The sequence below is a fragment of the Helianthus annuus genome, chromosome 14, assembly GCF_002127325.2.
Source record: "Helianthus annuus cultivar XRQ/B chromosome 14, HanXRQr2.0-SUNRISE, whole genome shotgun sequence".
Taxonomy (NCBI): Eukaryota; Viridiplantae; Streptophyta; class Magnoliopsida; order Asterales; family Asteraceae; genus Helianthus; species Helianthus annuus.
In genome coordinates, this window is record NC_035446.2 from 88834391 (window position 1) to 88858670 (window position 24280).

General features: G+C 37.8%; 1 protein-coding gene across 2 annotated transcripts; it reads right to left on the bottom strand.

The window, feature by feature from the left end:
* Positions 1 to 20322: 20322 nt before the first annotated feature.
* Positions 20323 to 24144, bottom strand: LOC110908607 (auxin-induced protein PCNT115). 2 transcript variants are annotated; one of them, XM_035982557.1, is made up of 7 exons: positions 23819 to 24144; positions 23385 to 23542; positions 22243 to 22454; positions 21955 to 22152; positions 21697 to 21869; positions 20765 to 20867; positions 20323 to 20689 (listed from the first exon to the last, which is right to left on the bottom strand). In XM_035982557.1, exons 3-7 carry the CDS (start codon positions 22417 to 22419, stop codon positions 20522 to 20524), a joined length of 819 nt encoding a protein of 272 aa, XP_035838450.1. In that variant the 5' UTR covers positions 22420 to 22454; positions 23385 to 23542; positions 23819 to 24144; the 3' UTR covers positions 20323 to 20521. The 2 variants fall into 2 exon arrangements, with proteins under 2 accessions (XP_035838450.1, XP_022009239.1); XM_022153547.2 differs by lacking the exons at positions 23385 to 23542; positions 23819 to 24144 and having other exon boundaries at positions 22243 to 22504.
* Between the last annotated feature and the right edge of the window lie 136 nt (positions 24145 to 24280).

Genomic DNA, 24280 nt, shown 5'->3' on the forward strand with positions numbered 1-24280 from the left:
GGGAAAATTTGAAACAAACTGTACAAACTTGACAACCTGATGAGAATCACTTCAATTCTCTATCCACTTGGCATAAACAATCAGAACTCCCCCTCACAACAAACTATTTTCCCATTGTGATTTCAAAACACTTAAGTTTGTTTTAATCAAAATGGCTTTTCCGGAAAACTTAGTTTGTTTACCAAACAGTTTAGGTACGGGGTTACTTCATCATCTTGTTTTCTACACAAAAATAGGAAAATCCAAGTACAAGTTAATGTCCTTGATTTACCATATGCAGTCCAGAATCCTCTGTACCACTTGTAAAACATTCACAAACACAACCAAACCTCTTTACCGTTTGCATGATTGGCGTTACCGAATAAAATTCAAGAAAGATGCCGATTCATGATCCACGATACCATCTTGGGATCTCCGGCAATTCCTGCAAAATCTTCAAACACAGATTTAAAAAGATGCCGATTCATGCTCCACTCTTACAAACCTGGGAGCTCCGGCAAGTCAGGTTTTTCTATTTGAAAAGTTTCACCCAAGCCTGACCAGCCTTGGGTGATTTTGAATTCTTATTCAACAATGGTGGAAAATTTTTCTCATCCATTGTTAAACTAGAATTTTCGACCTTTACCTCAACACATGGCTCTTCTGGTTTTACCATACCAGAATCATTGCCTGAATGTGGCTTGTCTGACTTTAATGAGTCAGATTCATTGCCGACATGTGGCTCCTTTGTTTCCAAAGAAACAGATTCATCGCCAGGAAGTGTAAACTTCACTTTCTTCTTTTTCTCCTCTTTTGTCCTCAGATTTGCATCTGATGAATTCTACTTGCTTGAGTTTGCAGTTGAGGAAATTGATTCATCAGCACTCTTCTTCGATCTGTCGGGTGAACCCGAGGACAAAATTCTCTCTAAATACTCTCTTGCCTTCTTTCTCTTTTTCCTCAGTCGATCGTTCTGCCCCTGTGAAAGCTTCACTTTTGTTTCTTGAACTTTAGGTTCTTTGACCTTCTGTTCTTTGACGTTTTGGCCCGAAGCTTTCAATTCTATGGGCTTGACAACGATTGGTATCTTCTTTGCCATTTTCTGAGAATTGGCCCTCAATCTTTCATGCGATCTCCTTGGGCAATCTCGGGCAATGTGACCTTTGATGTTGCAGTTAAAGCACCTCCTAGTCTCATAACTCCAGTACTGGCAGTTAACAGCAATGTGTCCGTGATAGCCGCAGCTGTAGCACATTCTGTTATCATACCAGTTACCACCGTTGTTCCAAACATTCAAGTCGTAACACTGTTTGGCTTGATGGTATTCCTTCCTCACATTTCCTGGATTTGACGCTTTAGCACTGTGGTCTGACCTGCACCACTTATTACCAACAATTTTTGAATTTTCATTTTTTACTTTTTGTAATTTTTGTTTTTGATTTGATGATCGACCCGATGAACTTTTATTATCTTTTTGTTTCTGTTCTGCTTTCTTCTTCAAAGACTTTTGCTTAGAGCATTCACCTTTTTCAGTTGATTGCAGAACAGTTTTCTGAAATTTTTCTTTCAACTTTAAAAACAATTTTTGTTTTTCTTTTTTAACATTTTCATCATCAGGTGTCTCATCACAATCTTCAACTTCGACAGAGCCAAAGTTTGTGACTACGTCACTTATTGGAACTGAATTGATCGGTTTTGGACAAGGAATATTCAACTTGTCAGATTTAGTTGCAAAACTGATCAATTTCTTTTCAAGTTCATCTATCTTGATCCTGGAATTCTTAGCTTCTTCCTCAAGCTGAGATATTCTCTCAAGATGAGACTTGATGGAATTTTCATTCTCAATCTTCAAATTTTCAAGAATAGATGTTTTATCTTCCAGAACTTTTATCTGTTCTTGAAATTTTGATTCATTCGCTTTCAAGTTCTTGTTTTCCAACTTGATCCAGAAATCTTCATCATCTGATGATTTCTGTTTACTTTCAATCTCTTTTTCCAACTCTTTAATTCTCATTTGAGCATATTCACCTTCTTTTTCAAGTATGATAATTTTCTGAAGATGGGAATTTATCATTTCTGTTTTTCAATGTTGTTTTTACTAAACACATTTCTCCCATCTTCAAGAATTTTCATTTGCTTTTCACATTCTTGATTTTTCAAAGTTAAACTGTTAAAGTCATTTAACAATTTGTCATTTTCTGTTTTTAGTTTCTCACAATTTTTATGTAACCAGAGAATCTGGTTTTCAGCAGCGTGCTTCTCGTCTTTCAGCTTTTTGACTTCAGATGCCAAACTTGCCATGTCTTTCACGAGTTTGTCATTATCAGTCTTGACGTTGTCACACTTAGAGCACACTGTTTCATTCTTCACCGATTCTTCAGCTTTTGGACTTTCTTCTTCCTTTGCTGTGAATGTACCTGCACAGAACATTTTAACAAAATCAAGAGGATTTCCATTATTATCAATATAACAACCTCGTTTGAAATCGTATTTCAGCACATGTTTTGCCCTGATACATTTACCAATCCTTTTGTGCATCTCTTCAATCACATCTGAACTCAGATCTAGCACATTATTCTCCAAAACCTTGATCATTTCTTTCTTTTTCTTCCTAACTTCAAGTTCATGAGCTTTAAGTTTGCTGATGAATTGATTTAGAGGTAGTTTTGAAAAATTTGAGTCCTCTCTTAAATTTTTCAAACATTCACTCCATTCAATCGGTAATGCATCTGCAAATTTCTCCAATATTTCAGCAGTTGACGGATATATCTCATGATCTTTCAGATAATTCAGTACCACATTATATCTGTCGATAAGATCGTCCAACATTTCGTCTTTCAGACACACAAAATATTTAAACCTTTTTGACCAAACATCTTTGCTCACTTTTCTATAACCCTCATCTAGATATCCGTGATGCCAATCATTAAATCTTTCGAAATAATAGTTCTCCTGTTCATCAAACATCATTGTCATTTTTCAACCTTATGTTTGTCGAAGATTCGTGAACCCGTTCCAATGAATGTACACTGTTAACTCAAATGCCCCCCAATTCTTCAAACAACCCAAACTGTGAGGCTTCAGGGATTTGGCCTTTCACTTTAGTAAATCTAAACGCACGTGGGCTTAATCAATCAATGACGACAAAAAAACTAATGGGCGGTTGGGAGGTGAATTTAAAAAGCTTGATTGGGCCTTATGGGCTGCACACACAATTACTCAACAAACAAGAGACATTTTGTTTAGTGGGGCGGCACCTTTTGTCAATATCCAACAATTTACATAAATGATAGTGGGCGGTTCAAAAGTAGACAGATGGGCCGGCCTTTGGGCTTTGGTGATTGGTTAAAGCGGCGGTGATGGGGCGGTGTACAATGTAATGGGGCGGTGAGTTAAGTAGGTTGTTGATTGGGTATATAAGTGGGTGGTGTATGTGAGATAACCGACAACCCTACACTTTCTATTTGACCATTTTTATTATACAAACACAATCACACGACAACCTTCAATTCAATAGGCCTGCAATTTACTGTTTCGATGTAGAAGATGACAAAAGAGCGGTTCCACACTTTGACTTAAAAGCGAGCCATATTAGTCCACTAAAGCGGTTCACGTGGTTCAATACTTGACGTATGAGCGGTTCACACGATGATCATAAAAGCGATTCAAAGATTATCATTTGAGCGGTTCAAAGGATTGATTTTGGAGCGGTTCCACATCAACTGATTTTGAGCGATCCAAGAAGTTTCCAATGAGCGAACCACGATGAAAACCAAATAAGCGGTCCTGAAATGTTCAAAAAGGCGATCCACAGCTGCGAATTCGGACCGAAAAATCGAGATTTCTCCAAAACGGCTTGGAGTTTCGAGCTGAAATTTGGTAGGATTGTAGATCGGGTCTAAACGCACAACATATCCAAAAATCAGACGATTTGGACCGTATTTACCTGTTCAATTTGACGTTTTTTCAGAAAAAAACGTAAGAAACAAGTAGAAGATGAAGAAATAGGAGAAATCGGATCTGAATCGGCTCAAATCTGGTGCGAAAACAATGTGTTTGATCAAGCAATCGAGCTCCTAGCTCTGATACCACTTGTAGGACCGGTTTTGCGACCGTTCGATTGCGTAACGAACGTTTCATGTGCGGAATCCGTGAACGAACGTGACCGAACACACGATAACGTACTACTAATGTGATTCCATTGCTAAACTTGACGCGTACGGTACAAGAATCACAAATACAATACTTTCTCTCTCTACTTTCTCTCTCTAGAAAGTCTTCTCCTCCAAGTCTTCTCCAACTCTTCTATCTAGATCTCCAAAAGTCTAACTAAACTAGTGACATAATCTCCTATTTATATGGTCAAGGCAACTTAATGAAAGTTCACACTAATTACAAGTTTGCCACCTTGCCATTTCTAACTAAATATGACATTATGCGCTTGATTCCTTCCGGCTTCTCACTACGACTCGGATTGACGAAGGCGATAGACAATAAATGCATCAACAATCTCCCCCTTGGATATTGCCGTAGTCAATCTCGTAGCGAAACTCGTCTTTCTCTCTCTCTAAGACTCGAACAAAGATGTAGTCGACAGACAACTGCACTAACACTTACGCGGCCCGCATTGACTCCAGTCAACTGCGTAGCTTGGCCCGGTCATCGTATAGCTCTGCCGTGTGTTGGGCCACGTGGCGGCCCAGGGCTGCGCCACCATTCAGGACACTCGCGGCCCGCATGGACTTAAGCGAGATCATACGCGACCCACATGAAATTAAGGTTTTGACGAAGTCTGGTTATACCCTGATGCGGCCCGCATGAGCTTGAGGTGAGGTCCTACGCGGCCCGCCTCAGCTTATCTTTTAGGGTTTTTAATTTATATTATATGTTATTTTGTATTTTGGGTTTGGTTTTCACATATGGGGCACATATAAAGACATATTGGGATATTTTAAGATATATTAGGGTGTCAGAAATATTATGAGGGTGTCGGTTTTACCGAGGGTTGTTATATAGTTCCCACTCGATTGATTTAGATCTTAACAGACCTTCTTCTCCGGTAATTCTGCAAAAAAGAACACCGTTAGCCTCGCCAAGGGGAGAAGAGGGTTCTCTCCTTGACCCGACTCCGGTGTGAGAATAAGTATTGGGAATGAAGAAGAAGATGTATTTGAGAAGTGTGTGTAACTTGAGTTCATACCTGCTTTTTCTCTTATTTATAGCCGAGAGTTATTTGAAGGCGGGAAAACCCGTTAGTGAAAAGAAGACGGAAAATGCTAACTCCGTAAGCAGTTATGCTTTCTTCCGTTAATACTCCTTGATCTGATGTGATAGCTCACGGATCGTGATTTAGATCAAAGGCTAGGGATTTGCCACGTGTAAAGTGACTTAAGTGAAGATTACTCTTCATTGCATTCGTTGTGAATTGGGGGACGACTGATATAGTGACACGTGGCCAGACGGTTGTAACCGTCTTGGTGGTGCACGATCATATTGTTTCTAGAAGATTACTGCTGTAATCTGGTGTGACACCTTATCGGGTGGAAACAGATGAATAAATCCCAAGTCTGGGCAAATAACATCCAAGTCTGAATATTAAGCGGAAATATCTAATTCTGGATTCTTGTCCTTTGCTTTTGTGTAGGACAGGCGCAAGGTTTTATGATTCCTTTTGGGCGCAAGTGTTGACTGTTGTGGGCCTTTTAACCCTTCCTTTGGTGAGACCAGTGCGCGGCCGCGCAAGGTGCCAAGCTGAGAATTAAAGTTGTGGTATGGTCCCAAGCACTTTTTTATAAGGTTTTTGGGACCTTACCCCTTCATGGCCGATGGAGGTACAAATTGTTGTAATAACCCGCAAAACATCCTATCCACTTGTTTATTTCTTGAAACTTCGAGCTATCTGACGTTTGATGGTTACCCACATTTGTATGGATAAAGTAATAATAGGTTAACAAGTTAAAAATAATTGTGTATGTAGTATAAACTAGCGGTACTCCCGCGCTACGCGGCGGGAATTCGATCGTTAGGGCCCCGACTCTCGTCATAACACCCAAAAGAGAAAACTCAAAAATAAAGTTGTGATGTGTCAAAAAAGATATCCACAAGTGTTTTACATTGGTCGAAAACCATAAAAATGAATAGCGGTACCGATGATATCGATATTGTTCTGTCAGAATTCGTTCGATTCGTCACGATACCAATACAACAGTCGTATAAGGTACGATAGGAAAGCAACTACCCTATTTGGAATATAACATCACTTATAATCACGGTTAACAAAAATATTAATTTCTTTCAAACCATCCTTCGTCAGAACTCACTACTTCCCATCACCACCCTTTATAAAATAATGTAAGTTTGGTAAAAATTATAACATTATGTCAATGATAATAAAAGGCAATAGGTGAGCATGTGGAACCAACCTTTAACGGCCACATCATAGGCCCAGATGAAAAGCCAAGTAAGTCTTGAAAGTGTTCACGGTATTATTGAACACTGTTTCCTGTAAATGACCGTGCAAAAAAGCGTTCTTGACGTCCAATTGATGGATAGGCCAAGAGCGAGATACAGCAAGAGATAAAACGGTACGAATAGTAGCTGGCTTAACCACCGGACTAAACGTTTCCTCACAATCTATACCCACCGTCTGTGATTTGCCATTAACAAGGAGCCGAGCCTTGTACCGTGCAAGTGATCCATCGGATCGAAATTTGTGGCGAAAAAGCCACATGCAACGAATAACCGGACGGTCTAATGGTCGTGGAACTAGTTCCCACGTATCATTTTCCTGTAGCGCATTAAATTCAGTTTGCATAGCATGTAACCAATTAGGATCAGAAAAAGCTTTCGGATAGGTAGAGGGTACAGGAGACAAGGCGTTGGTGTTTAAGGTGAAGTGGGTTCTGGGTTTAAGGGAGCCGGTTTTGGATCTAGTGGTCATGGGATTGGCGGTAGTGGAAGAATGCGGGTGCGTCGTGAGCGGTGGTGAGTTAGGCGGCGGATTAGGCCTGTGGGCAGGCTGCGGATGTGTTATTTGGGCAGTGGAGGTGACCGGAGGTGGGCCGGTTTGGGCAGGAGCAGTCTGGTTGGCCGGTGGTTGGGTCTGGGATGGCTGGGTGGCAGCGGGCTGGGTTGTATTTGGTGGGTGACGTGGTCTTCGACGGTAGGTAATAGGATATGATGTGGGAGTCGAAGCCGGAGGTGTTTGGGTGGGCAGTGGTGGTCGTTGGAAAGTGAAATGTGGTGGTATGTTATCGTCTAGGAAGGTATAGGTGGTGGTGTTTGTGGGTATGGTATAAGGAAAGATATGTTCGGCAAAAGTGACATGTCAGGAGATGTGCACTTTGCCGGTTGTAGGATCAAAGCAACGGTAACCGTGGAAGTCTGGTGGATACCCAAGAAAAATGCACCGGATTACCCGCGGGTGAAGCTTGTGTGGTTGTGTAGCGGATGTATTGGGATAACACGCACATCCGAATACCCGAAGGTGATCATAAGATGGATGGCGAAGATAAAGGGCAAAAGTGGGGGTGAAAAAATTGAGTCGTTTTGTTGGTAGGATATTGTGTAGGTAGGCAGCGGTATGTAGCGCTTCCACCCAAAATATTGGTGGAAGTTTGGCATGGATAAGGAGGGAACGGACGATGTCGTTAAGGTGATGAATCATACGTTCCACCCGACCGTTTTGGGATGAGGTTTGTGGGCAAGAAAAGCGAAATAGAAGTCCGTTTTGGTGGGCAAAGGTTTTAAAGGCGTTATTGTCAAATTCACCGCCTAAATCGCATTGAAACGTTTTAATGTTGCGATTAAATTGAGTTGCTATGAGGCGATGAAATTTGACAAAAGTGGGGAAAGTTTCGGATTTGAATTTAAGCGGGTAGACCCAAATAAAGTGTGAAAAATTATCAATTAGGACCATGTAGTATTTATAGCTGGTTTTGCTTGGTATGGGTGAGGTCCACAAATCACAATGAATTATATCAAAGGGTGCAAAAGTGAAAGAATTGGAAGCATAAAATGGAAGCCTTTTACTATTAGATAAATGGCATGAATTACAAAACGTAGACAATTTGTCTTTATTACATGGAAAATCAAAATGACGACATAAAATATCTAAAACTTGAGCACCGGGATGGCCTAAACGATCATGCCAAGGTAAGGAAGTAGTGGTGAGGAAGCAAGCTTGTGGAGGTAGCTGCGGTGGTGTGAGTGGATAGAGATCCCCGGTGCTATTGTGGCGAGAAAGAAGGTGTCCACTGGTGAGATCCTTCAAAGAAAAACTGAAAGGGTCAAATTCAACAGAAACGGAATTATCACGTGTAAAACGACGCACAGAGATAAGATTTTTAATGATTTGTGGACTATAAAGAAGGTTAGGCAAAATATAGGTTCGATTTGGGAGGGTAAAAAAACCTGTTCCTGATCCTTTAATTGGAATACAATTGCCATCGCCAACTAAAATTTTAGTACGCACAATAGATGATGAGGGAATAGTGATCATACCTTCGCTTTGAGTAACATGAGATTCTGCACCTGTGTCCATGAACTTGGTCGGGTCCTGTTGATTAACTTGCATAGCATTAAAAGCGGCATTTAAATCCGATGGGCATACAACATCATAGCTGTAGCCAGAGGGCTGAGATGCATTGTAATTCTGTTGGGCCAGTCCATATGATGCTTGGGCCGGAGGTGCAGGAGGGGCAAACGAAGAAAAGTGGGCCTGAACCATCTGTGAATTGGGCTGAGGAGCCTTAACCGTGGGCTGTGAAGCAAGATAGGAGTTCGGAGATGAGTTATTGGGCATCCAGGTTGGCTGTGTAGGGTAAGGACATGGTGGGGTGTTCCACCATGCCCAAGTTGGGCAGCGCTGCATATGCTGTGTCTAGTCGGAGTAACCTGAGTGACCCCCACCACCTCTGCCACGTCCTCCCCTTCGGGAAGATCTGCCCCGTCCTCTGCCACCGCCACGTCCCTTGTAAGTTGACTGAGGTGAGTAATTGTTAGGGTTGGGGTTGTTGGAGTAGGTCGATTGTGATGGGTAAGAGGATTGATGGTTGTTTCCAGTTGTGGGGTGTGGGTTTTGTTGAGGAGCAGAGTTGGTAAGGAGAACTGATGAGGTTGTGTTGCGGCGTGCTTCATGTCTGATAACATCATCCTGGAGCATAGCACGAGCCGTATCCCAGTCGGCATCTTGTTGGTTGATTAGGGCAACAGTGGTATCATACTCGGCCGGGAGGCCTCGTACGAGTTGGAGAACTAAGCGGGATTCGGATACAGGATGATCGACATCCGAAAGTTGATTCGATAATTCCTTTAGACGTTGGAAATAATCGTCAAGTGAGGAACAGGCGGCAAGGGTAAGATTAACAAACTTGGCTTCGAGAGCGGCGGCGCGGGCTTTCTTGTTACTAAGGTATATTTTTTCAAGGTGGAGCCAAGCGTCCCGGGCTGTGATGTCGCTGGCGATTACACGGCCCAGCAGATCGTCGCTAACAGTGCTGTAGATCCACTGGAGGACCAAAGCATCGAGTTCCAGCCATATAGGGTAGTCGACAGAGGTCTTATCAGGTGGGGAGGTGCCATCAATATGATCGAAAACCTTGTAAGCTGTGGCATGGAGTTTAAAAAGTTTCAGCCAGGAAGAATATGTGACGTTCTTCCCGTCTAGGGTGCGGATTTTGGAGTTTATATTGGTTACCGAATAAGCCGGATGAAGGCTAGTGGGCTTGACAGCGGCTGATGATTCAGGAGTATCGCCTTTGTTCATGTTTTGTTCAGGAGTATCGCCTTTGTTCATGGTTTTGGCCGGAAATCGGATTGGGTTAGACTAGTGATCGGAAAAAAAAAAACGAAACAGGGGGCGACAAAGAAAAGAAAACGAGGTTAGAACCGAAGCTCTGATACCATGAAAGTGTTCACGGTATTATGGAATTCATTGATCGAATACAAAATAATCAGCCCCCTATATATAATGATCTATACAAAGAACCCTAAATATAATTTAGCAATGGATATACAGTATCTTTAATAACCGATAATTATCTTCTAAATATATGCTAAATATATGTGGCTAATAAGTCTGTGGTCAAAGTAAAAGAATCAAGAACTTTCCTAGCGCAAACCTATGTTAGTATTTGATATATATAATAATATATAAACCTATCCTTAGGCACGTACAAATATTACACCTAGAGGTGTACTGATAGGGTTTGAATTGTGTATAATGATTAATTTTATTGTTAATCATGTGTATATACAAATACCATAACACTAACAGATAATTACAAAAAAAAAAATTGATTATATATTTGATTATGGTGGTATTGAGACCGAACAAGACTAGCCTTACACTGGTAGAGAGGGTAGATGTGATGCTTACAAGGTTTGGATTGTGTTCTTCTTTGAATTTTTTCAGTTTGGTTTTATGGTTTATGTCTGATGTGTGTTTGCTTTGTGCGGAAAAAATGTGAAGGTTGTTACTACTGATGGTTATGATGATGTACTGGTTAATGACGAATCATCGCTCAAGAAAGTTGTTGTAAACCGACCTATTGATGTTGCTATTGAAGCCGGGGGCAGGGATTTCCAGTTTTACACTTTGGTAATACAGTATAAACATGATTTAGTCATTTAGATAATCACAAACCGCATAAGCGAATCAGGAATCTAAATAATATTTGAGCCGTTTAATGTACGCAAGGTATCTTCACGTTCATGTGGAACAACTTCAGATCATGGTGCTAGCTGTGGGGTATAGGACCGAAAATGGTAAAGATTTATTGGATAGCTTTTTTTGGTTTTGCTTCTTTAAAATATACTAGCGTTTTCTTCATAAAAAACATGAGACTACAATCATATACCAAATGTTCTATGTGTTAATATTAGACTAACACTATTGATCTCTAATATACACATTATTATAATTAATCATTATTTGTCCTTAATGAGTAAAAGACCAAAATAGGACATTATTTGCTTTTTAATTTTATGCTGACGTAGCTTAGAGCCACACATTTAGCTGATCGTATATAATTGCTTCTTTCTCATGGTTGCTTTTAGATGGTCTTAAGGCATTCTTTAAGGGATCTCCAAATACGAACTCTCTTGCTTTGGGTCCATTGCTGCATTTATGATAAGTATGGTGAGCAATTCTTGAATATTATTGGTGTAAATTATACATATTAGTGTATTACCATATTAGATATTATTTCATACAATATGTTCTCCTTTTCTTAGGTTTCGCTTTTTAACCCTGAGCTTGGATGTGATGCAACATTCTTTGATGAGTCGGTTAGTATACCACAACTTATTAGTTCTCTTTATAGGTCTCTTATGTATGAATTGGGTTGGTTAGGGTTATGTTGTATTTTAAGTGGTCAAGCTGGTAATATAAAATTATTAGTTAAAAATTTAACGGGTCAAACAGGATAAATTGTAACAAACTGAAAATAGTCTGGAGTGTGTTTGATTTCTTTTAAAATATCGAACAAGTGTGCATATTCAATCTGATTGTTATTATCTATCATTTTGGTTTATAATTTCCGCTTGGTGTTAGTTATATTTTTTGTATTGTCTAATTAGTTTTTGTCGATTCGATGATTCTAAAATAGTTTAGTTATTTGCTTTGTTTTGAATCAGATTGAATCAAACCAATCTTCGTAACGACAAAGTTGAAGTTTTACCATTTGCCCATTGTCGCCCATTGCACCAGGTTCTTTTTGAACTTCAAGTTGTTTTATTTTGATTTAGTGGAATTTAGTCTTTGGTTTATTCCTTGACAGGCCCTGCAAATGGAAGATCTAGACAAAGCGGACCTGGCTTGATTTAATCGTCTCAGGTTATCTTATCTGGCTTATTCTTAGCCAACACATATGTACTCGTTTGCTTTACTTTTTTCATATATTACAACTTTTTGAATTGAATAACCTATTAAAAAAAACAAAGTCCAAACTCGGTCGCCCTCAATGTACTCAATGAATGAGTATCCATTTTTAATTTGATTTTTAAAACATAAATTTATAGATTCATATTTTAAAATAATATAGTATATATGCACTCTCCATCCATAATCGTTGTCCATGTTCGCAAAAATGGCGGAAGGTTGTGTTGTCCATTATCCAGGTTGCTGTGTGGGTTTTGTGGAAAACGGGAACAATGTTGTGTTTAGTAACAAGTAGTCGGATTTTTCAAGGTTAAAAAAAGATGTAAAAACTTTTGGGTATCTTTGTGTTAAGCATAGGACGAAACGGCACGACTTAAGCTGGGAAGATTGGTGCAGTTTCGATTTAGCCCGCTTGGGGTTTGATGTACTGTTGTTTTTGGTGTAATATTGTGTGGTTTTTTTGGTGGACTTTGTATGAATGTAGGGTTAACTGTTGTTGCCAGTATTGATGACTAATAGATTTGTTGGCATTAAAAAAAATAACCATATATTATATGGCTGACTAATAACTTCTAAAATTTTCTAACAGTAGTAAGTTACCAAAATGGATATGTGAAATTTAATAATTTCCTCATTCCCCTATTTAAGTATACTGATATCAAGGAAATAATTTCTTCATTCCCCTATTTGATATATTTTGAAACCACAACATTTTTATTAATAAAATAACTAATCCACCCATTCACCCATGATTATCATATCATATTCACATCAAAACGAAATTTAGTTTAATATATTAAATGATATAATCTTTTACATTTTACATTGCCATTCAAGATTGAAATGTTTGAAAATTGTATATTAGAAACTCTTTTGAATAATAATGTATATTTCCTAAATTGTGTAATGAATCATTTAATGTTAAATAAATTCCATAATAAATTACTCCTAAATTGATTTACCTTATTTATAAAAATTAATTAAAAAGCTAATTAAATAGAAAGATGAAGAACATTAATAATTTAAAAACCTACTTAAACCATTCTAGATTACTATATGTGGTAAAGATACCCAAAAGTTTTTACATCTTTCTTTAACCTTGAAAAATCCGAATGGCAATGTAAAATGTAAAGAAAAACATATGCTTGAAAAATGTAAAAAGGTTATATCATTTAAGAAAAATCATGACCAGTGCTTGCTCGGTCCTTATATGTGGTAAAGTTTGATTTATTGGTTACGAAGCTCCAGCAAGCAAGCAGAAGTATTAGAGCAATAGGCTTTCAATTTATATTTCAAACCTCAAAAATGGATTTCCTTCATTTACTTATCCTTTCAGTTATTTTATATCTATAGTACGTTGATTCATTGTATTTTCATCGTGAACTTCAGATTTCCATAATAATTCCGTGTCAGAACAAATCTTAACAAATATGGGTTCATGATCACATGGTGATGGTTTGTTTTAAAAGTATTGTTTCAACAATTTTAACTTATATATTTGTGTGTTAGTCCACCCGCGAAACTCGTGGGATCTTAGACTAGTAATAATATATAAACCTATCCTTAGGCACGTACAAATATTACACCTAGAGGTGTACTGATAGGGTTTGAATTGTGTATAACAAAGATGATGAAATCGAATGATGCTAATGTATTAAATTGAAAGATTTGATCACAAGGATCTACAAAGATAACAACCACAAGTGGTCCCAAGGCTATGCCCTTCTCATGCACATGGCAATGAGCCTAACAACTAACCAATTCCCTTCTCCCCTTCCCCAAGTCACTAGTGCTCTTTATTTATAAAAGGTAAAAGTTACATATACCCCCCCCCCCCCCCCAATTGCAAAATACTATTTAAGTGAAAAAACTAACATACGATTCCTATCATGTACAAACCGGGTTTTTTAAAAACCTGTCTAGTTTTTTTTTTTCATCACACCATAAAAACCATTTTTTTATAACGGGTTTCCGTTTCTAGCCGGTTTTGTAACCAAAACATGTAACTGGTTAACTGATTCGGTCATTAGGTCTGAAACTGAACCCAAATCGCCGGTTAGGGTCTAAAACTGAACCCAATGACCGACGAAGAAGCATATGATGAATACCTTCGCAATAGTTCCGGTTCGGGCGGCGACAAAGATTAAATGACGGTAATCAAGATATATTAGTATTTTAGTTCCCCTAAAAAGTTATATATTAGTGGACGTTCTTGCGGATTAATAATTTAAGTTTATGTATTTCCTTTGTTATATTTGATGATTTTCCACATTTAACGTTTAATCAATGAATCGTATTTTATGTTTAACGTCTTTGTTTAAAAAAAATCTGTTTTTTTCAGCATTTTTATAGCAATTTATAAGGTTTTTCCAGCAAAAAAAACCCAAAAAACAGTATGTTCCCAGCGATAAACATCAGCAAACAGCTGCTGCATTCTGCAGTTTTTCTGCATCAGATTTTCATAGCAATATATAAGTTATTTTTTGCAGCTTTTATAGCAATAAACAGCAGCTGCAATCTGCAGGTTTTTTCAGCAAAAAAACAACAAAAAACTGCTAGTTTTTTCAGCAAAAAAAACCGAAAAAACTGCAGGTTTTTCCGGTAGAAAACCACCCAAGAATAGTAGTTTTTTCTGTAAAAAACGACCAAAACAGCAGTTTTTTCAGCGCAAAAACATAAAAAATGCAGCATTTTTTCTGCAGAAAAACAGCAACTGTGTTGCATTGTGCACCGGTTTTTTTTTTTGTCGGGTTTTGACCGGTTTTTATTTTCAGTTACAAAAACAGGTTCTTTAAAACCAGTTTTATAACCTACCCGAATCGGTTGGAACCATTTACATGTTTTGGTTACAAAACCTGGTTAGAAACCGAAACCGGTTATAAAGAAAAAAACTTGTTTTATGGTGTGATGAAAAAAACCGGTTCGGTTAAAACCAGACCGTTTAAAAAAAAAAAAAAAAAAAAAAAAAAACCTATTTGTACACCTCTAGTTAACGGGTATTTAGTTATCACTCAAGTTCTTATGTAGGAGTGACGTGACGGTAATCTGACAATGGATTTAGTTAATCCACAACACCTATAGCCTTATAGTTAAATTTTGTTGTCGGAATATTGATGTTTCTTTATTTATTTAGTTGTTTATAAATCAGCATCATCCACTTATATTTAAGTTTGTTTATGGACCTCCTGATTGTGACAAGTGAAGACGTTTGAAGATCTGACAGCGTGAAGCACAAGCCATCACGAGCAACATCCAAGGGGGAGTTTGTTGATGCACTTTTGTTTAGATGTGGCTCGGTTTGGTTCGGTTCGAGACCGAAGTCGACGACGTTCTTCCGTCGTACGACCGGATGAACCAGATACAAATGACGAAGACCCGAGATCGGCATGGTTGGATAGTTGGTTATTGATGACATCATCAATGTGAATAGAAAAGAATGCATGTTGTCGATCTCTTTCAGTATGTCAATCTCTTTTAAGTCTATCGATCAAATGGTATATATCGATAGACTTTAAAGAGATCGACAACATGCATTCTTTTCTATTCACATTGATGATGTCATGATGACAACCAACTATCCAACCATGTCGATCTTGTGTCTTCGTCATTTATATCTTGTTCGCCAGGTCGTACGACGGAGGAACGTTGTTGACTTCGGTCTCGAACCGAACCGAGCCACATCTACAAAAAAGTGCATCAACAAAGCTCATATAAATGTTCCGAAACAATTCCCAATTAGATTATACACAAATGGTATACAACATGGTCAATCATAATATTTGTTCACCATTTCAATTTAAAAATCGAGGGACTTATTTCCATGATGACAAAGGTGGAGTCTCGACGTTTGAAAGAACCAAGAATTTGGGAGGAAATCTACTTCCCTAGAAAGCATTAACTGAAGCTATATATTCAAGCTCAACCATGTCCTGTGGTGAGAGTTTGACAGACAAAGCACCAACGTTTTGGTTAAAGTTCTCCATCTTTGAGGAGCCTGGGATGGGACTCAGGTCAGTCCCTTGGTGCAGGAGCCATTGTTGGAAATCTTTGAATAATGAAGAGTGAATCTGCAGAAAGTTCTAATCGAAAATGTTCATAAATGAATTGATAATTTACAAATGTGGAGATACAGATATATATATACGTACATACATAGGGTTTTATATATGTTTTGTAACCGCCCCATGTTATATAAAAAAAAAACATAACAAATAATTATATCTAGCTTATCTATTTTGTATACATATAATGCAGAACATATATGTATTCTTGTACGTCTAACACCCTCCCGTAAGCTAGATTACTTCAGGTGACATGCGAAGAAGCTCCTTAAGTCTAATGAAGTCCTTTGGTTGTAATGCTTTTGTCATAATATCAGCTATCTGATCCTTTGTTGCACAAAAAATGACATTCAGTTCTCCTTTCTTGACTAGATCTCTGATAAAGTGATACTTAACTCTTATATGTTTGCTCTTTCCATGATAAACAGGATCCCTTGCTAAACATATCGTGGATTTATTATCACAGTATAAAGGGATTGAGGAAACGTTGGTTTCTTGTAGATCATCTAAGATTCCCTTGATCCATAAAGCCTGACAGCCAGCTAATGATAAGGCCATGTATTATGCTTCTGTTGATGATAAAGCCACTACCTTTTGTTTCTTTGATTGCCATGAGATTGGACCTGAACCTAAATGAAATATATATCCGGATGTGCTCTTGCTATCATCCATATCTCCTGCATAGTCACTATCACTAAAACCTATCAGAACTTTCTTTCCCCCTTTGGAATAAGTAATTCCTTGATTTTGAGTTCCTTTGATATATCTAAGTATTCGTTTAGCTGCCTCCCAGTGATTCTTTCTCGGGTTTTCCATAAATCTGCTAATTTTACTGACTGCAAACATGATGTCTGGTCTTGTGTTGGTGAGATACATCAGACTTCCTACTAAGCTTCGATACACACCTTCGTCTACAAACTCTTCTGGGTCATCTTTTGATAATTTTAACCCATACTCCATAGGTGTAGATACCGTATTGCATTGTCTCATTTTATATTTATCTAATAGATTTTTCCTGTACTTCCTTTGGGACAGTATGACATTTCCGTCTTCATAAAGTACTTCCATGCCCAAGAAGTAATGTAATCTTCCCATATCAGTCATTTCAAACTCCTTGTTCATTGACTCTTTGAATTCCGTAATTAAGTGCATGGAATTACTTGCAATAATTAAATCGTCGACATATAAGCATATCACTAACTTCCCTTTGTTAGTGTCTTTTATATATAAAGTATGCTCATATGCACTTTTCTTAAAATTATGTTGTACGAAGTAAGAGTCTATACGACTGTACCATGCTCTTGGTGCTTGTTTTAAACCATAGAGGGCTCGCTGAAGATGACATACCTTTTGTTCTTCTCCTTGTTTAACGTAACCTTGAGGTTGTTCTATGTAGACTTGTTCATTCAGTTTTCCATTTAGGAAAGCTGTCTTAACATCCATTTGATGAAGATACCAACCATAATGAGCAGCTAGAGCTAGCACTATTCGAACTGTCTCGAATCTTATTACGGGTGCAAACACCTCCTGATAATCTATTCCATATTTCTGCCTGTATCCTTTTACGACTAGTCTGGCTTTGTATTTGTCTACATTTCCCTTTTCATCATATTTAGTTTTATAAATCCACTTTACCCCTATTGGCTTCTGATGTTTTGGTGGATCTACCAGCACCCAAGTGTGATTTTTATTAATGGAATCCATTTCCCTGTCCATTGCTGCTATCCATTTTTCATCTTTACTTGCTTCTTCATAACTTGTCGGATCTGTACTTGTATAGAGAACAAAATTCAACACTTGATTTTGATTGTACTTCTGTAATACTTCTGCATTCGTTAGTTTTCTTGTATTGCGATATACATTCCTAATACTTTTGGTTTTAATGACTTCATTTTCTGAATCTGTAGATGAAGTGTCACCACTATTTTGTTGATCTTGATCAGCACTTTGTTGATGTGCTTCATACGTCCCCGAGCCACCGCAAACTTGTTGATCATTATTGGAAGTTTCTTGTGGATCTTCGTTTACGTTATCTGTTGCGTGGTTATCAATTTCCTGTTCTCGATTATTTTCTTCATCATGTTGAATTTGTATCTCCTCTACATCAGTAATGATAAGCGGTGCATTTGAACCTTCACCTTCGAAGACCCATCTCTTATTTTCATCAAAGATCACATCACGACTAATGATGATCTTGTTGGTTAGGGGATTATATAGCTTATAACCCTTGCTAGCTTCACTATATCCAACAAATATAGTTTTTATCGTTTTGTTGGATAACTTGTCCCTATGTTGTTTGGGTATAAGAGCATAAGCTAGACAACCAAATACTCTTAAATGTTCTACATTTGGTTTCTGTCCATTCCAGGCTTCGTAAGGGGTGATGTTCGGTCTGGTCTTCGTAATTGTTCGATTTAAGATGTAAGTAGTGCATGCTACCGCTTCTGCCCAGTAACAGTTAGGTAATTGCTTAATGTTCATCATGCTTCTACTTAATTCCATTAAAGTCCTATTCTTTCGTTCAGCTACTCCATTTTGTTGAGGTGTATAGCTGTTAGTAAGCTGATGTCGAATCCCATTAAGTCTCAGATATTCCTGAAATGCTTTGCTACAGTATTCTCCTCCGCGATCCGTTCTTAATGTTTTGATTACATGATTTGACTGCTTCTCATTCAAAACTCTAAAATTCTTGAAGTGATATAGTGCCTCGGATTTAAATTTGAGAAAATACACCCATGTTTTTCTAGTGTAATCATCGATAAATGTAATGAAATATCTACATCCACCGATGGATTCTGTTCTCATTGGACCGCATATGTCAGAATGAACTAATTGTAATGGTTCAGTAGCTTGCCAGACCATTTTTTTATGAAATGGTTTTCTGGCATGTTTTCCAGATATGCAACCTTCGCATGTACTGTCATCCTTCCTTATCTTTGGTAGTCCAATTACTAAATCCTTGTTTTTCATGTCAATTAAAGTATCCATGTTCACATGCCCATAGCGTCTGTGCCATAGACGTGAGGAATCACTGGTAGTCATATTCATGACATATGTCAGATCGCTTTCAAGATGTAATGGGAACATCTTATTGTTGGTCATCTTAACAATACCAAGAAGTTCACCATTTGAATCTTTGATAATGCATCTATCTCCCTTAAACGCAACTTCATATCCTTTCCCTATGAGTTGCCCTACGCTTAACAGGTTATGTTTCAGCCCCTTTACATAAAATACATCTGGTATCTTCCTTTCTCTTCCTCTAATTGTAATAGAGATATTTCCGCTGCCTAATACTTCCAACCGTTTATCATCCCCTGTTCTCACCTCCTTTTTTAAAGATTCATCAAGATGAGAAAAAAGTTCTCGGTTACCACTCATGTGGTTACTGCAGCCGCTATCAAGATACCAACAGTCACCTTTGACTGTCTCCTCCATGTTAAAAATCATGAACATAGTGTCATCTTGTTCATCGACATCATCTTCTGTATGAATTACTGCATTATCTGTTCTTTCGCTTTCATCCTTTTGTTTGCAAAACTTGGCTGTATGTCCAAGTTTATGGCAATTGAAACATCATATTGAATTCATATTGAAATTCTTGCCCTTATATTTGTTTCGTCCCCTTCCTGTGGAATCGTTCTTAAATGATTGTCTAGATCTATCTTGGCTTACATTCGTTACTTGAAACGCATGTTCAACAGGATTGTCTTCGTATCTTTTCAATCTTAATTCATGTGATTGAAGTATCCCCATTAGTTCTTCGGTGGATACTTCTGCGAGATTTTTTGTTTCTTCGATAGTTATAACAACCGATTCATAATTCCTAGTTAAACTACGTAAGATTTTTTCTACAACCCTCTGTTCATCTAATTTTTCTTCATTCATCCGCAATTGATTTACTAAATGAATCGTTCTGTTGAAGTATTCCTCAACAGATTCTCCATCTTTCATGTTTAACGAATCAAATTCACATCGGAGGGATTGAAGTCTTACAGTTTTTACGCGTGTTTCTCCCCTGTATGATTTGTGAAGAATAATCCATGCCTCTTTCGCCGACTTTGCCTGTGAAATCCTTTCAAATACTGTGTCAATTACTGACTGAAATATGATATGCAGGGCCCTTTTATCTTTTTTAATTGACTCCCGGTATGCAGCGGATCTTTCTTCCGATGGATTTGGTCCCAGTTCTTGATACCCTTCATCGACAACCGTCCATAATTCCTGTGATTCAAGTAATACTTTCATTTGAATGTGCCAATGATAATAATTCTGTCCATTCAGTTTGGGGATTTGTGTTTGTATTCCTTGCGCTTGATTCATGATCTTGAATTTGACGATGAATTAAAACAGTTAACGTGAATAGATTTCTTGGATCGAATGTTGTGGCTCTGATACCACTTTGTTGGAAATCTTTGAATAATGAAGAGTGAATCTGCAGAAAGTTCTAATCGAAAATGTTCATAAATGAATTGATAATTTACAAATGTGGAGATACAGATATATATATATACGTACATACATAGGGTTTTATATATGTTTTGTAACCGCCCCATGTTATATAAAAAAAAAACATAACAAATAATTATATCTAGCTTATCTATTTTGTATACATATAATGCAGAACATATATGTATTCTTGTACGTCTAACAGCCATGCCATTGCCAACTGAGACATGGTGCACCCTTTCTTCTCTGCAATCTTCTGAATCTGCTCAAACAAGATCTTGTTGTGTTCAAGATTCTCACCTTGTAATCTTGGATTGTACTACAGAGATGCAGTGCATATATTCAGATTCCAAAGTCAGTTTTCATAAAAAGAACATGTAGGATAACACCAAACCTTCCTAAGATCTTCATCTAGCATGCCCTCCACCAACTTCGGACCCAAAGCAAGGAACCCACCTCCGAGAGGTAAGGATGGAACAATCCCTATACCTAATTCTCTAAAAATCATAGATCAACAAACAGTCAAACATTAGACAAAACATGTATTATGATCAGCACAACAAAGTTCCAACAAAAATGCCCAATAAAAATGTTGAAAATATATACAATTTGTTCAATTCAATAGCAAACATGCCAGATATATTTCTGTTGTTATTTTTAAGTTTGTCGTATTTTTGTTTTTTACATGTACAACTGGGCCAAGGACTGAATAGTGAATATACATGTTGGGCTGTTGCGTATAACGGGCTGCTGATACACTGAAGTCTTGGAAGAATGGACATGGGCTTAAAGGCAGAATGGACAGACGGGTCGGGTCGTTAGGTAATGACCGGATGTGTTGCAGTATATATAACACTGAAGTCTCGCTGCAGAGAGGGTTCGAGCCGATGTTCATTATGTTTCTTTCTTTTACACAGTCTCTCTCAAAATCGGTTCTAGTTTCTGAAAATTAGTTTGTTTTTCATCGAGTTTCTTCATGTAAATCATTCAGATTCGTTTGATTATTGAAAAGATATTATAATTTTGACAAAAAACCTTCAACTAATAAGCCCAATAAAAACCATTTAACTCGCCTATTTAAGAATTAAAGAAAATTAACCTAAAAAATTGAAAGAACTGCAGCTGATGAACCCCCCAGCATGACCCAAACCGATTTCTTTTTTATAGACATAGACAATTCGATCAGCAGGCTACAGTGCCGCCCTATGTGACCCAACATGACCCAAACCGATTTCTTTTTATTTATATATTTATCGATAGATACAATCGACCCGCAATAACATCCGAACCCATGAATAAAATTTTTGTATCTACCGTTGCTGCTACCTGCAAGTTGGAATTACTTCTTCTTCATGGTCTCTAGTCCATAGTGACCACTCTAACTGCACAGCTGTAATTGGATGAACAGAATGGGCTCTTCTGATGGTGGAAGGTGAGGCCTCAGATAAACCTATATATTTGATTTTACCCTCTTCAACCAGTTTCTTGAGTTCTCTCATCTACAACCAAAACACAAAATTTATTTCTAGATAAAATTTGGTGTTTCCTAATAGTAACTAAGAGAAGAGATTTCGAAATGCTAACTGTGATCTCGATAGGAACACGAGAATCTACACGATGGACATAATACAGATCAATGTAATCAACATCAAGGCGTTTCAAACTAGCTTCACAACAAGCTCTAACATACTCCGGATCACCACATACTTCACAGTCTACCAACGATTTGATACCAAATTTCGTTGCCAGTTGCACACTTCCTCTTTCCAGTCCCTTCAACGCCTGAACAAGAAACAAATTCTAGAAAATCAAAGTCTGGAGTGGACAAAACAAACACAACCAAAAGTAATGGAGTAATAATTATTCAATCACCTTGCCAATGAGGATTTCGTTGGCGTGAGGCCCGTAGCAGTCGGAGGTGTCAAGATGAGTGATGCCGGTTTTGACGGCGTGGTGGATGATTTTGATCATGTCTTGTTCGGGTTTGGCAGGTCCATAGGCACTAGCAGTCAAGCTCATGCATCCTAATCCCATAACTGATACTTCCATACCTTGAGATCCAAGCTTAATCCTTCTCACTACTCCTGCCATTGTGCATCTAATGGGTTCAAACTTGCAAAGCAGGTTTTATATAGAGTAAACTTCCGTTTTGCTCCCTGTGGTTTGGTCACTTTAACGGTTTTGCCCCAGACCTTTAAAAATAGCCATTTTACTCCCTGATGTTTTGGTTTTGTTGCCAGTTTGCTCCCTGCGAGGAGCAAAATGGAAACACAAACAATTTGGATGGAGTTAGAGGCAGGGAGCAAACTGGCAAAAAAACCAAAACATCAGGGAGCAAAATGGCTATTTTTAAAGGTTTGGAGCAAAACCGTTAAAGTGATTAAACCACAGGGAGCAAAACAGAAGTTTACTCTTTTATATAAGTAGAACTCAATGATTGAGGGCTCGTTTCGCTAAGCTTATTTACTCATAAAAAACTTTTCGCGAAAACTATTTATTGACTTTTCACCTTTTAAAAATGAGTTTTTAAAAAAGTGTTTTGATTAGTTTATAGGGTGAAAAAAGCCAATAAGTTAATAAATTGTGTTTTAGAAGCTGCTTGGCTTAGCTTATTCATGTAAAATGACTAAAAGTCATAAGCAGTTCCAAAAAGTCATTCCTTGCTAACTTTTCAAAACTAACTTTTCCTGCCTATGCAAAAAGTCATTTTGAAAAGTGCTTATTAGATTGTCAAACACTTTATCTCTTTATTAGATTTTTGTAAAAGTCAATAAGTTATAAGGAGGTGTTAAAAAGCTTAATGTTAAAAAGCTTAGCCAAACACCCCTTGAGAACGAAAAAGGCAGTGTTTTAAATACCGGCCGGTTATACCGGTATTACCGGTGCCGGATGCAGTGTTTTAAATACGCACAAAGGTTTTTTTTAATGAAAGGTCCTTTCTATCTTCTTAGTCATTGTCAAGCAAGTTTTCGCCTTTGTTGAGGTAAACTTACTAATAAAGTGGCAACAAGTACCTTCTTTCCCAAAGTCAACATTCTCCCTTCTTGCTTTAGTTTTCAATAAGGCTCGTGTAGGGTGCTCACCTTTTTTGGCTCCTTCCCGGCCCGGAAGTTCGCTTCTGACGACTAGCTTCTACCGCTTGCGCTTGGACTTGGAAGCAAGCTAAAGCTACCTTGAATCAAATCAATCAATGGATTTTTTTTTGAATTAAATTTAAATTTAATATATAGAATAATATATTTCATTCCAATAATTTGGGCAAATTACATAAGGATAACAGGTAGACGAGCAACAAACTGTACCACCATCCCTTTCTGAATAGAAAACTCTAACCTACTAAAAACAAAGCCTCGCCCCTGAGGGGTCGAAAAGTTGCTGTGGACCACACGCTGAACTCTAGACAATGAATAAAAATGAAAAAAAAACTAAAAAAAAAAAAACTGCTTACCGATAAAATAAACACTCTGGAGACCCAAACCCAAATGTCTGCGCGTGGTCTCCATGGCGCAATCATAAGAGGATAAGAAGAACTTTTCAGAAAAAACAAACAACACCTTAGAATGGATAAACGCCCTGAAGTGCCGATCATAGGAGGAGAGTGGCCACTGTTTAGGCAAGACTTATTAAGGTCCTAATCATGGTTGTAAAAGCCGCTAGGCGCTCCCTAGTCGGTTGACCGGGGAATTGAGAGTACTCGTCCTAGGCGGAGAGTACTCGGGGAGTACTCGGACATTTTAAATCATAAAGAAATTAGTTTTCGAAAATTAAATATATGTCAAATAACATAAATTTACTAATATTTATAACAAAATGATAAAATACTTGAAAATGATATTCATTCTTTAATATGATAGACGTAAAATCAGATTTTATTTAATTTTAAGTCAAACTTGGCCCGAGTTGACCAACG

Bases quoted from the DNA above. Each gene is read 5' to 3' on its own strand.
- LOC110908607 (XM_022153547.2), bottom strand. From the start codon at position 22,461: ATGGCAGGAGTAGTGAGAAGGATTAAGCTTGGATCTCAAGGTATGGAA. The intron at 22,153-22,242 runs GTGATTGAATAA...TTTCTTGTTCAG, and splicing joins ACGAAATCCTCATTGGCAAG to GCGTTGAAGGGACTGGAAAG. The intron at 20,868-21,696 runs GTAGCAGCAACG...TATGATTTTTAG, and splicing joins GAAGTAATTCCAACTTGCAG to AGAATTAGGTATAGGGATTG.